The 13,160-nt window shown below is 53.4% G+C and overlaps 1 protein-coding gene across 1 annotated transcript in view; it reads right to left on the minus strand.

The window, feature by feature from the left end:
* Window positions 1–10,535: 10,535 nt before the first annotated feature.
* Window positions 10,536–13,160, minus strand: part of DSCAM (DS cell adhesion molecule) — a 532,016-nt gene continuing 529,391 nt past the window's right edge. Inside the window, exon 33 of the mRNA XM_036017445.1 lies at window positions 10,536–13,082. Coding sequence (XP_035873338.1) covers window positions 12,730–13,082 — 353 coding nt within the window. The 3' untranslated portion in view covers window positions 10,536–12,729. The remainder of the gene's footprint in view (window positions 13,083–13,160) is intronic.

Here is a 13,160-nt window from a genome sequence, read left to right on the forward strand (position 1 = left end):
TATTACCTCTGCTTTATGGATAAGGCACAGAGAGCTTCGTGCCTCGCCCAAGAACTCAGAGCTCACGGCTGGCCGGGAGGCTGGCTCCACCATCTGGGCTCCTAACCACCAGGCCACACTGCCGCAGGCTGAGTGAGCTTTCAGGATACAGACTGATGATGTGGCGATGGCCTGGCTGATTGATTGCCGGAAAACAAAAGCAATGGGGGAATCAAACGTTGGGACCCACAGCCCACGTGGAGCCTTGGAAGGATGAAGAATGAGGGGGGAGGAGATGAAGCTGCGAGGGGGCGGGGCCACTCTCGGAGCGCCTGCATCCAGCTGCACCTGAAGCTGGTCGTGCCCATTCCCACACGTCTGCTTGAGTCAACACAATCCCTTTCTTACTTAAATCAGGGTGGGGTGGGTCTTGGCCCACTTGCACCTGAAGAATGGTAGCTGCCCTGCTTGTAGCGTTTGAGTCTGGTGGGGAAGAAAGGTGCAGCGGGCTATCATGTCGTGGAAGCAGCCAGTCCCTGTCGAGCTGTCTGTATCCATTTCCTAGGGCTGCCATCACAAATTATCTCAAACAACGGGAATTTATCCCCTCCTGGCCCTGGAGGGTGGAAGCCTGAAATCAAGGTGTCCCCCCAAAGGCTCCGGGGAGAATCTGTTCCTCGCCTCTTCCAGCTCCCGATGACTCTGGGCATCCTTGCTGTCTCTTGACGTGCAGGTGCATCATGGGATCTGTGTCCCCTGGCATCACAGGGCTGTTTCCCTGCGTGCCTGGGTCTCTCCTCCTCTTATGAGGACATGAGTCATGTTGGAGCGGAGCCCGCCCTAATCGTGTGTGACCTCATCTTCATTCAATTGCAGCTGCGAAGAGTCTATTTTGAAATAAGGTCACCTTCACAGGTGCCAGGTCAGGGCTTCCACATGGTCTGGGGTGGGGGTGCATCATCTTCCCACTGCACCCCCATAGCTTGGTACACGAGGCTTGTGTGTCAGAGGACCATCGTGGTATTGGCCTCTCATTTCCTCCCACCTTTGCACAAGTGTTCAGGCAGCTTCTTGCCTCCCAGGTCCCATGGGAGAGGGTGACAATGCTTAGAACACAGGCAAAATGCTTGACTTGGGGTCCCAAACGGGCCCCTGAAAGCTACCGTGAAGGCAAGAGTCTGCAAACCAAGGGAGTTTTGAGGAATGAGAGCTGGGGTTTGTTGAGAGACAAAGGATTTGTGAGTTTTGACAAGAAAGCTTGGAGGGCAAAGCACAGAAAGCATAAGAGAAGCCCAAACCCTGGAGAGGACACAGAATATAACACAAAGGCAGCTTTCCAACTAGTTGCAAAAAAAAGGGAAAAAAAAGATTGGACAAGCAAGAAGTTTCGGAGGCAATGAGGTTAGAACAGAGCTCAGGGCAGTTACCTGAGACAGCGCCCAGGCAGTCCTCTTCCTCCCAGAATGAAAGAAATGACGAGGCAAAAGCCATGCAGTGAGATGCAAGGAACCCCGAGTGTAGCCTGGGAGCACTGCGAGGCTCTGAGGATGGGGCCGGAGCTCGTGGCCTCGGGGTGGCCAATGACCTGAGGTCCCTTTAGCGGAAGAAGTCCCAGGGCATCAGGGAGGAGCAGGTCCCCAGGGGGACCAGAGGACCCAGAAGGTCAGAACAGTGAAGTACAGAGGCCACAGCAGCGACCACGGACTTGAAATGTGGCTGTCAGCACGGAACGCCCACAGACCACGAGGGACAGCGTCCCTGAGACTGAGCCCGTCCTCACCCCGAGCAGCCTGCCCTCTGCCCTGAACCCCGTGTATGTTCTCCCCACCCCTTTTTTCACCCACCCCAGACTTAGATTTCCCCCCACAAAGGCAGGGAGGAGGTCAGAGTAGGGGGAATCCTCCCCCTCCCTCCACAGGCTGAGCTCTAAACTGGAAACAACCAACTATTTGAACTGACTTTTTACTTGCAGTCCTCAGGTGAAATGGAGGTGGAGCTCGGTCATGGGGAAACAGAACTAGTACACCTTTACAGATCGGACCCTTTTGAATACATGTATTAGTTACCTGCAGCTGTGTAACAAATGGCTACACGCTTAGGGGCTAAAATGGTATATTTTGGTGATCTCACAGTTTGTCAGCCAGGATTTGGGGGACGATATAGCTGGTTCTCTGGTTTGGGGTCTCACCAGGCTACGGTGAAGGTGTTGGCCGGGCCTGAGTCTCATCTGAACGCTCCAAAGGAAAAACTCCACTTTCAGGCTATCTCCGGTTTTTGGCAGAAATTCATTTGCTTGTGCTCGTAAGACCGAGGACTAGCCCTGGCTGGTGTAGCTCAGTGGAGTGAGCTCGGGCTGCGAACCAGGCATCGCAGGTTCGATTCCCAGTCAGGGCACATGCCTAGGTTGCAGGCCACGGCCCCCAGCAACTGTACATTGATGTTTCTCTCTCTCTCTCTCCCTCTCTTTCTCCTTCCCTTCCCTCTCTAAAAATAAATAAATAAAATCTTAAAAAAAAAGACTGAGGACTAAAGGTGGCTCAGAGCTCGCAGGGGCCGCCCAGCATTCCCTGCCACGTGGCCTTCTCCCCCGCACAGCACACTCCTCGGAGGCCCGCTGGGGAGTGAAAGAGAGGCAGATTGTGACACGATTGTGGGAGAGACGCACCGTCACCTTTGCCACGTTCTACTTGTGAGAAGCAAGTGGCAGATCCTGCCACACTGGAAGGAAGGGGATTACACACAGGCGTGAATGTCGGGAGGCAGGGGTTGCTGGTGACATTTCAGGCTTGTTATACAAGTGCAGCGGCTGCACGGAGCTTCCGTTTCAGTGTGGGTTCAGCTGTTTCCAGGGAACTCTTCGGTCGGTTTCACCAGGTCCTGTTAAGAACCCCTCTGTGGGATGTTATGTGTCAGATGGGTAGCCCCATCTAACTGATGGGGGATGGGGAACTTGGATAAGCAGGACCCCGAGGGACTGAAGGAAAGGATGACTTCCCAGGCTGCACCGTAGCGCCGCATGCCACTGGGTCTACACGGAGTGTCTTTCACTTCCTCCAGTGCTGCTCAGTGTCAGCTGGCTATTGAGAAAAGGCCCAACACACTCCTGGCTGGCGTGGTTCAGTGGATTGAGCGTGGGCTGCCAACCAAAGCATTGCAAGTTCGATTCCCAGTCAGGGCACATGCTTGGGTTGCAGGCCACAGCCCCCAGCAACTGCACATTGATGTTTCTCTCTTTCTCTTTCTCCCTCTTTTCCCCTCTCTAAAAATAAATAAATAAAGTCTTTAAAAAAAGAAAAGAAAAAAGGCCCAACACTTGAGAAACAGGGACTTGCTTTTATTACTTTCATGACATTGAATAAACATGAAATAAAGGAGAACATGAAGCTCCAGGGCATTAACTATTATCTAGAAGTTTTGAAGATGTGTCTTTTAGGGCGATAGGGGGACAGTTTCTTTCAAAATTTGAGCTATAAGGACTGTCCTTTATACATTTTTGGTAGCCATTCTTTAAGAAGTGGCTTTAACTAGCTCTCCTCTCCCTCCCCCTCCCCCTCCCCTTCCCCTTCTTGAATATTTGTTCGTATAATTAGCGTGATGAACCAAACCGGATCAAACAGGCAGAAGATAGGACACCAGGCTGAGTAAACAAACTGCACAGAAAGGAAACTGCATGTTCACATACAAGCTGCTGGGCCGGGACTTGATTTCAATGTCATGGACATTCACCCGTTCAGAGGCCCCGAGGTAGTGTTGCCCTCGGCCAGGACACAAACGGGTAACAGCCCAAATATTGAACCAGGGCTCGTGTGACGGAACTGGATGCCTGCTGGGACATTACCCACAGGCAGGCATTCCTTGGCACGCATGGCCTTCGTAAGTGGGTCCAGAGGAGTAGCTGATCGCAGTGGTCGCCATCTATTGAGCACTTAGGATGTGGCAGGCCCTGCTCTAAGCTCTCAGACGCCCTAACTCATTTGAGGAGATGCCGTTATTTCCCCTGCATCACAAATAAGGAAACTGGGATGCAGGGAGCGACGGGCCCCAGTCTATGAGAGTGCTCACCTCCGGAGCTCAAATCCGGGGCCAGCGCTCTGGCTGCAGGGCTCAGGCTCTTAACCACTTTGCCGTGAGTGTCCTGCAGGGTCAGTGTGCATGGGGAAGTCAGTGCCCGTCTTCGGAGCGGCTGAAGAAAAGCAAGCGAGTGTCTGTGCCCTGTTCCCTGAAGTTCTGATCCCTTGCCCAACCGGGAGACCCGGGCACGGTGTGTGTTGGGGTGGCGTAGTGGTTCCTGTCTCCGTGTCTCTGTGATGAGGTTCTAATGAAGCACGTCCTCTGGTCCGTGTTATTTTTGGGTCCAAAGACCCTATCAGTGCCGTGTGAACTGCCCTCTTTTCTGGGTCCTCTTTTGAAACCCCGTGCTCCGCCGGCATCAACAATCTCTTGCCACAGGTGGCAGACGCTCGCACTCCCTTTCGGCAGAGAGCTGGGGGCGGATCCGCACGAGCCTGCGTGCTACACAGGAGCCTTCTTCGCAGGAAGCCGAATTCGAGTTTCTGGGAAGGGTGTTCAAGGTTGCACATGGACTGCAAGGCTATAAATACCTCATCTTCTGTCTGTGAAAGCCCTCCCTTGCCAGCCCAAATGGCAGCCGCGTTAGGTTAGAAGCCTGGGAAGGACTGTGTCATGAGAACGTGCTAACGGCGGATGCCTTCGGCCGGGTGCAGCCCCGCTGCAAAAACCAGCTTCCCCTCCTTGGCTGCAAAGCCCCGACTCTCTCACCTCTTCCCCAGCCTGTCCACCCAGATGGGGAGGTCCTTTGCCGAGTGCCTGCTCTGGCAGCGTCCTGCCGGATCTTCATGTGCATGAGGCCCTGGAAGAGGAGGTTAAGCCAGGACAAGCCCCTGCCTCACCGGCCGTTGGACACAATGGCGGGGCTCTCGTTCCGGCTCCTGTTGCTCTGCACCTCGGCTCCAGGGCAGCCGTGGAGCCCAGACCACGGGAAGCTATGGAAGAAGACCATTTCCCTGGTGCTGCAGAAGAGGGTGACCAGAATGAGGGGCGATGGGGTCAGCCACAAGGACGCCAACGGTGGCCTCAAGGAGAGCAGCCACCGAGGGCAGAGAAGATGGGAGGAAAGCAGGTGGCGAGGGAGTGGGGACCCACGCTACGGTTCTTCAAGACGAGGCACCAAGGAGCAAAGGGGAGACCTGGGACAGTGGCTCTAGTGGGGGGAGGGTGGTGGAGAGAGATCTTTTCTCTGGATGGGAAAGAGCTGAATGTGGTTACACGCAGCTGTGAGAGGATGTACAAGTGAAAGGGGGTGGGTGAAGGTCTTTCCGAGGCGGGAGAGGTGCAGATCCAGAGGACAGACGGAGAGGTGAGCTGTGACTGGGTGGGGGCACGTTCTCTACCGCCCCGAGAGGCAGGAACCAGGAAGGGTGCAGCTCGGAGGAGTCTGGGGGTGCGTGCAGGAAAAGGAGAGCGTCCCTGCCGAGGTCCCCTGTGTTCTGGGGTGCCTGCCTGCTCCCGGTGTGGAGAGGAGACGGCTGTGGGTTTGCAGAGGGTCCCAAAGGGTTAGCTTGGCCCTTGTGGACCCGGGTGGGCGTCAGAAGCGCTGGCCTTAAAGGGGCCCCCGTAGCAACCCCGGCTCACGGTGCCGAGAGTGAGAAGGAGCAGGCATCTGCTGCCCCGCGTGTCCTGGCGGGGCAGTGGGTGGGCCAATGTGAGTGACGGGGGGTGTGCTCACGGAGGACAAACCACCAGCTTTTTCCCGAAGGCGGCAGCAACAGTGCACATCGCTTTTCTGCTGACTGGAGCACAAGGGCCACCAGCACAAACTCAGACATCTGCTAAGTGTGATGTTGGGCTCGTGCCTACCCAAAGGGGAGTTTTTATTTCAAAGGGCCTGAGCGGGGAGATCCATCTCGTCAACACCCACATGTGGGATTTTATGCAACCTGCAGTGAAGCCTCCGTGACCTGAAACCTTCAAACAATCAGCTTTCTCTACATTCCCCGCACCCCCCCACCCAATAAAGAGCAAACACACAATAATTAGCTAAGTTTAGGAGTTTATTAAAAAGGTTAAAATCTCTCTTAGACCCTGGGCTCCTGGACATGTAGAGCATCCTTTTTACATTCTACAAAAACATCTGAACACCAACATGCACTTCGTGAACGTCACTTAAAAACATTGACCAGCTTTGGCTGATGCCTGTGCTGGGCATAGAGATACAGAAAAAAAGAAAAAGAAAAAGAAAGAAATGACATGTAGCCTCTGTCCTTCACACACACTTCGAGGAGCTCCAGTGTTTACCCAAGGAGATTGATGTCGCACTGGGAGGGACTTAGGGGTCTTCTGGGCCAATCAGATGGCCAAGCACGTGGTCTCCATGTGAACTCTTGAAACCATTGGTGCTGGACCCGAGCCTTGCTGTGCAGTGTTCTTGCTGCCATACCACGTTCCTGGCCACCCCCTAATCCTCTTACAATCTGACATCAATAAACAAACAAAATTTTTCACATTCAGCACAGTGGGCACGTGAGGCAGGCAAGCGGGCAAACACAGCTGGAGACGAGTCTTTGACAAGGATGGGACCAGGAAGGTTTCCGGTGAGCTCCACAGCCACGTGAGGGTCCCCTGCCTGCGTGCGCTGCTGAACTTTGTTGGACGCCTCTTCGTTACACCTGGTTTGATCCCAAAGACGCCACTCCTCCTAATGGAAGCACCAGCACCTGATGCTGAGGATTGGCTCCTGCCACATGAGTGGGCTGCATGTCTCCCACTAAGGCCTGCTGTGCTGAAGATCATAGAGAGCCCTACAAGAAGTGGAAGCTTTAGTGGAGCGGCACCGCACCTTATCATGTGGCCAAACGGCCAGAGAACTAGGCGGAGTGATGGGCCCACGTGACATGGAAATGCAAAATGCAGTCAGTCCTAAGTACGCCTCTTTCCCGGGCTTGTGCTTTGCTTTGCAGGTGCAGAGTGCGTCCCCCGGACCTGTCACCGGGTCACCCACCTGGACGATGGCAGAGCAGGCTCTCACCTTGGAGGAGACACAGATGCTGGAAGGTGGCTGGTGTGCAAGGGGAGATGTGTTTGCTGTGTGTGTGTGTCACCGCGTGGGGGCAGGGCGGTTGCACGGGGGATGGTGCTCCCGCTCAGGGCCAGGGTCCTCGTTTCCCACGTACCTGGGGCTCGAGTGCCAAATCAGCACCCCCGTACCATCGTCTCCCCATCTCAGAGGTCGCACCTTCACAAGACACTCACAATTCTGGATCTGGAAACAGGAAGCAGCTTTTTCATAGGTTGCTAAAACATTTCTCCACCGAGTGGGAGGAGAGGTCCCTGCTCCTTAGTGAGTCATTCAGCCCTTAGGGGAACCTCAGAGGAGGAAGGGCCCAAGACCGTCACTGAATTCACTCTTCAAGAACACACTCCCAGGCAGCGAGGCTGGAAGTGCCGCTTCCGTCTGACTGCAGTGTAGGGGGTTTTGGTGGGGGTCTGGCTCCAGGCCCTGCTGTCCCTAAGGACACTTCTGAGAACCTCCCCCGAAGCACACACATAATTGTGTGGCCCCCATCGTTGTTTTCTGCACAGAAGGGTTACCTCTGAGGCAGAACACAGCCCTCTCGGGCAGGCGCAGTGCCAGGGATTGTAAACGCTGCCTTTTCTCCCTGCAGTTGCTTTGAAGTGTCTGGGATGCAGAGGGCCTTCTCTCCTGCCAAGCGTTTCTTGGGAGATGAAGCAGGTGCTCCTTGCCATGTGCTCAGAGCGACTTTCTCCCAGTTTTTTCTCTCAGAAAGACTGAAAGGAGGAAAAGATAAAAAACAACGTGCCCACTAAATTGCAAAACCTGTGAGTGAGGGGATCGCTCCCAGGTGTGTGAGCTGCAGCTAGTCCTCGTACGGAGTGGAGAGCGGGGCCGGGGCTGCCCGTGTCTAGGTGGCTGTTGTCAAGAGCTGGAGAGAGCGTCAGGCCCTTCCCATGAGTGGACGCCACCGAGTCGGCCCACCGTGATTCCGTGCATGCTGCTGGAAGACTCAGGACTCCCGAGGCAGGGATGAAGTGTTTTGTTACTCACGGCCCAGCCATTGGCACGAGTCCCCCTGTGCGCCCAAGGCCCACGGGGCAATGCACACCTGCCCCGGTGGCACTGTGCACACAGTGGGTTTGTGTCGCAGCTGAGAAACTTGAACTTAGAAAACCTCCAATTTTTCTCCAACTCAGCCAGTGTTTACAGAGTGTCCACCATGGGCCAAGTGCTGTTCTAGGAATGGGGGCACAAGTGAATGGAACAAAGAATTCCGTCCTTGTGGAGCCGACATTCTAGGGGCAGAAGACAGGGAATGAACAGGTAACTGCATAGTGAACTAGAGATGACCAGGGCAGGAACCGAGAGCCAGAGAAGACCTGGGGAGCAGCAGGAAGGCCAGGTGGGGTAGAATGTGGCATTAACTAGGGTGTCCGGGGAGGGCCTCCCCGAGATCCCATTGGAGTGAAGATCCAACAGGGTGGAGACCACCCAGACAGACAGGGAAGGTGAAGGTTGGAGTGTCCGTGTCTAGGGCCAGGAAACCCCAGACATTTTAAGAGGGCCCGCTAGCACACCTGCCAACCTTGGCATCAGAGGGAGACCTGGTGTTTATCACCCTGGTCAGCCACCACATTTGCCTTTGCCTGGCAGAGAGGCAGGCCGCCATGTTCCGGGGCTATGGGCTCCGTCCTGAAAACACCCTTGAAGAGACAGCGCATGACACGGTGTGTCCATGGCCCCGCTCAGAGGATGCAAACACCTGTTAAAGACGATGAAGGATAGTCCCTTAATGGTCATTCCCTACCCCCCATGGAGTAGGGAGTGGCATTTGAGTGCCCCAACGCACCCTGAAGTCCACCCAGTCTTTGGCCGGAACTCACCAGGATGAGGGGCTCTGCCAGGATCCTGCCCTCACCGATCATTTCTCTCCCAGATCGGGCTCATCTGGCTCGGACGTTCCTGAGGCTACTCAAGAGCCTGAAACACACACACGTGCACAAGAGCGAACAAACCCAGCTTTCCCCAGGCCCAAAGACTCTTTGACTGGAGACCTTGTTAGAGGTTGCGAACTGGGTTTCTAAACGCTGCAGGGACCTTTCCTCCACCCCAGTCTCATCCCCATGGCTCTGTGGTGGATGGATCAGCTTGGGCCCGGTGGGGGGGGGGGCGTGGAGAAGTCACGTGGGGCTCAGGAACTCTGGGTATTAAATTGTTGACACTTAGTCCTCCCAAGCGACCTGCAGGGAGCTGATGACACCCTCTGGGCCATGTTCTTTACGGCATTAAAAAAGGTTCCAAATAAGGACATATTGTTAAGTCCCCCTACCAGAGGTGTCCAACCTGCCGCCCACAGGCCACATGCGGCCCAGGATGGCCGTGACTGCGGCCCAACACAAAATCATAAATTTATGTAAAACATGATGAGACTTTTTGTGACTATGTGTCACAATGCATTTCATGTGTGGCCCAAGACAACTCTTCTTCTTCCAGTGTGGCCCAGAGGTGCCAAAAGGCTGGACACCCCCGGGACCTCCCTGCACAGATGAACTGGAACCAGCCAGTCCTGGAGTCCCAGTCCTAGTTCAGTCCCTGGAAGCTGTCTGCACTCCTTCCATCGCTGGAAATAGGTTCACAGCCTCCACATCTGCTCTGGAAGGCCTCGGGTAGTTCCTTACAGGTCTCATGAGGCTTTTGGCATATGGGGAGCCAAGGTCCCAGGCCAGAGGGGCCTTAACTGAGCGATGGTCTCCTGCTTACAGGGCAGGGCAAAAGTCGGTCTGCAGTGTCCATATGGAAAATACAACAGTTGATACATAATAATGACACAAGAACAAACTCTATGTTTCACCTACTCACAACTGGGAACCCGCTTTCACCCTACCCTGTATTTTAAGGGCAATTGAAGCAGAGGTGTCTTTTTCCGTGTCTTAAGAGAGTATCAAGATTGGCAGCAAGAGCCCAAAGATGATGGGTTGGAACTTGTCCAGTCTAGCCTGTGACCACTTGGTGTCACCTCACTTCCATCTCTGCCCACCTCCACTTCTCCACCCTCGTTTCTCCATGGGTAGTCACATGGAGAAATGTGACTACCCATGGAGACGTGAGCACAAGTGGACGCATGAACTGATTGGAGGCATTTGGGGTCTTGTAGCTGGACGAGCGTTGAGCTTATTGGCTATGCATGGAGACCTCGCTCATTTCAGAAGGTGGGCATTTTTCAGACCGCCAGCCAGAGGGATGCCTCAGAGGGAGCCCTGTTCATTGACCCGATAGCTATCATCTATTGACCCTAGAGTTATTGAGCAGAAAATGAAGAGTTTATTTGAGTTTCACTATACTAGGGTGCAGCAACCTGGCTACAGACCTTAGGCTGATAGGATGGCCCCTCAGAGATGATATAATTCAGACTGGAGACAGTCAGAGGTCCAGAGGAGACTTCATTGCTATTACTCTCAAGAATGGCCCCTTAAATATGCAGTGCCCCTCTGATCCACAGATCTGGACCTCTTGGTGGATGGACGTGAGCGCTGGGCCCCTGCCCAAGAGCCAGGGAGGTGGACTTTCTGACACCGTGTTTACGTGTCAAGTCCATTTTCATGAGCATTTTTAAGGCAGAATTCTTGAAAGCAATCCGTTCCAGAAGCAGACATGATGTCGAGTTTTTTTATTGTTTCATAGCTTGAGAGAAAAATTTAAAAAAAGGGGTAAACTTCTAAGTTGGGGGAATATAGAAGTTTTAGATGGAAGAAGGATAGAGCTTTAATTTTTCCCAGAAAGGAGCATTCTATTTCTTTTGCATAAAAAAGCAGCCTTTGGGGGTTGCTTTTGCAAATAATCAGCTGTCAACATGGATTAAAGTCTGAAACTGCAGCAAGGAAAAAAAACCCCACATCCGTGGGGTCACCTAGTGTTTGTAGCAGCAGGTGGGTCTGACAAGGTCCTGGGCCCGTGATGTGGGCGCTCAGTGTGGCTGCATTTAAGCAGGCACGTGGGCCTGCCTGGGAAATAAGCAAAACATGGAGGAGTGGAAAAGAGGGAAAGAAGGAGGAAACTGGAACAGATAGGAAGGGAAGAAGAGGGAGAGTGAGGAAGAAGAGAGAGGAAACATCCCAACGTGTTCCCAGGTGGTAGTACCTGGAACCAGCCAACGCGTCAGAGCGGAGGGTACGTGTGCAGCCCATTCCCTGGGTGACTGAGCAGCCGTGGGCATTTGTTTGGTCACGTTTTCTGTCCCCAGCCAAACCTCCGGCATGGAGTCCTGGCTCTTTCTCCCTTTCAGGGAAGAGAGTCTGGAATGGTTGTTTGGGAGGATTACATCCTCTTTCTAAAAGCACACTGTGCAAGGGTCGTAAACGAAGAATGCGGCTCATGCTGTTTACGAGGAAGTTCTCTGCTAGGATGAGCCCCGAGGTAAATGAGAGGAAGGAAGATCAGTTAGATCTCAGAGGAACACCACCTACTATCGACTGGTCTCCCCCTGGGTACATGGGAGTGAATCAGAGGCAACAACTACTACGGTGGTCGACTGCCAATTGAGATATCAGTCACAGAGCAACAGGACGGGTCTTGGGGGTGGGTCACACGGATGACTCTTGGCCCTCCCTTCCTTTCTTCTGCAAGCTGGGGCTACACCAGGCTCTGGAGCAGTGGTTGGCAAACATTTCCTGTAGTGGGCTAGCTGCTGAACATTCCCAGCCTTGCGGGCCATGCCATCTCTGCTACAACTAGTTACTCAACGCATCACCGTGGCATGAAACAGACAGAACACAGTGTTCTAATAAGACTTTATTTATAACCACTGCAGTGAGCCGGCTTTGGCTCACGGGCCATAGTTTGCCAACCTCTGGTCTAGATAGAAGGCCAGCAGGCAAAGAGCATGGCACCTGGCAGGCTTAGAATACCTGGCCAGCCCCTCATACAACAGACCAGCTGCATCTTCTGCACTTTTCCCAGAAATTCCCAAGCAGTTCGGAGTGTAGGTAGCCTCTCTGGTTTACCAAATCGGGTCCTGGGATGAGCCCTGGTGCTCGCACACACCAGCGTCTGTGGGGAGGAGCACCCAGCAATCAGGAGGAGGCGAGAGAAGTAGACATCAAAATAAAGGCAGACAACCTTTTCTTCTTTATTTCGCTTAGACAAAATGCAAAGAGTGTCTCTTTAAATTAAAAAATAAACAAAAAAAGGAAACCAAACCGATTCCCCCCTCCCCTTCACTGACGGCACTCATCCTAATTAACAACAGAAGCAGGTCAGATTGGGGACCCAGTTTCTAATGGGAAAGAAAGGTGTGCAAATGTGACTAAAGTTTCCCCTTGCCCACGGATCGACGTTCCCTGTAGATTCACAGAGAGCGCCGTTGTTTTCCTATTTTCTTGCTGGACTCGCGTGTGATAGAACTTCCGGTCAGAAGGTTTCGTTAGTCCCCCATGCACTGTGTAGAAAATCAGTAAAAATGCAGTAGCCTGTGAAGATCATAAAACTGGACTTCTTTCCCAAAAAATCAGATGCCCAGGCGGATGGAGCTCACACTCAGACAGAAAAAAAGCAGGAGAGTCTTTGCACTGTCTGTGGTTTCAGTAGTTTCTCTTTTTTTTTTTTTAATATATTTTGGCAATTTTCTTTAATTATAAATATTGGAATTCCGTAAAAAAAAGGTAGCTTTGATTGAATTGTTTTAAACCGTATTTACAACCGCCGTCCAGTCATGCTGTCTGTTATACCAGGGTGTACGATTTTGCGTAGGGATTGTTTCCTTTCAAATGGCCCCGGGAGTCGAGCAGCGATTCTTGGGAGCTGCTCATTTTGGCTGCCTGTCCCAGCTCCGCTCCTTCTCGCTGAGGTAATGTGGCCACGGCCCCCTGCTGCCACTGCTGTCCCTCTCGGGTGGAGGACGTGGAAGAGGAGGCTTCCATGGGGATGGGCTCGAGGACCGTGGGGCGCTTCAGGGTCCGGCTTTTCTGGGGCTCCAAGCACGCCTGCCCTAAACTCAGGTCCCTGCTGGTGCCCGGACCGCTTCGGTTCAACAAAAAGTCCATTCTAAGGTATGGAGGCAAGTGGATGAGGTCACCTGCAAAGAAACACAGGGCGGTTAGTCGGTGTCCTCGTTCGGGGAGCAGGTGCCGAGTGGCCCTCTGCGCACGGGGAG

This window comes from Phyllostomus discolor, chromosome 2 (genome assembly GCF_004126475.2).
Source record: "Phyllostomus discolor isolate MPI-MPIP mPhyDis1 chromosome 2, mPhyDis1.pri.v3, whole genome shotgun sequence".
NCBI classification, from domain to species: Eukaryota; Metazoa; Chordata; class Mammalia; order Chiroptera; family Phyllostomidae; genus Phyllostomus; species Phyllostomus discolor.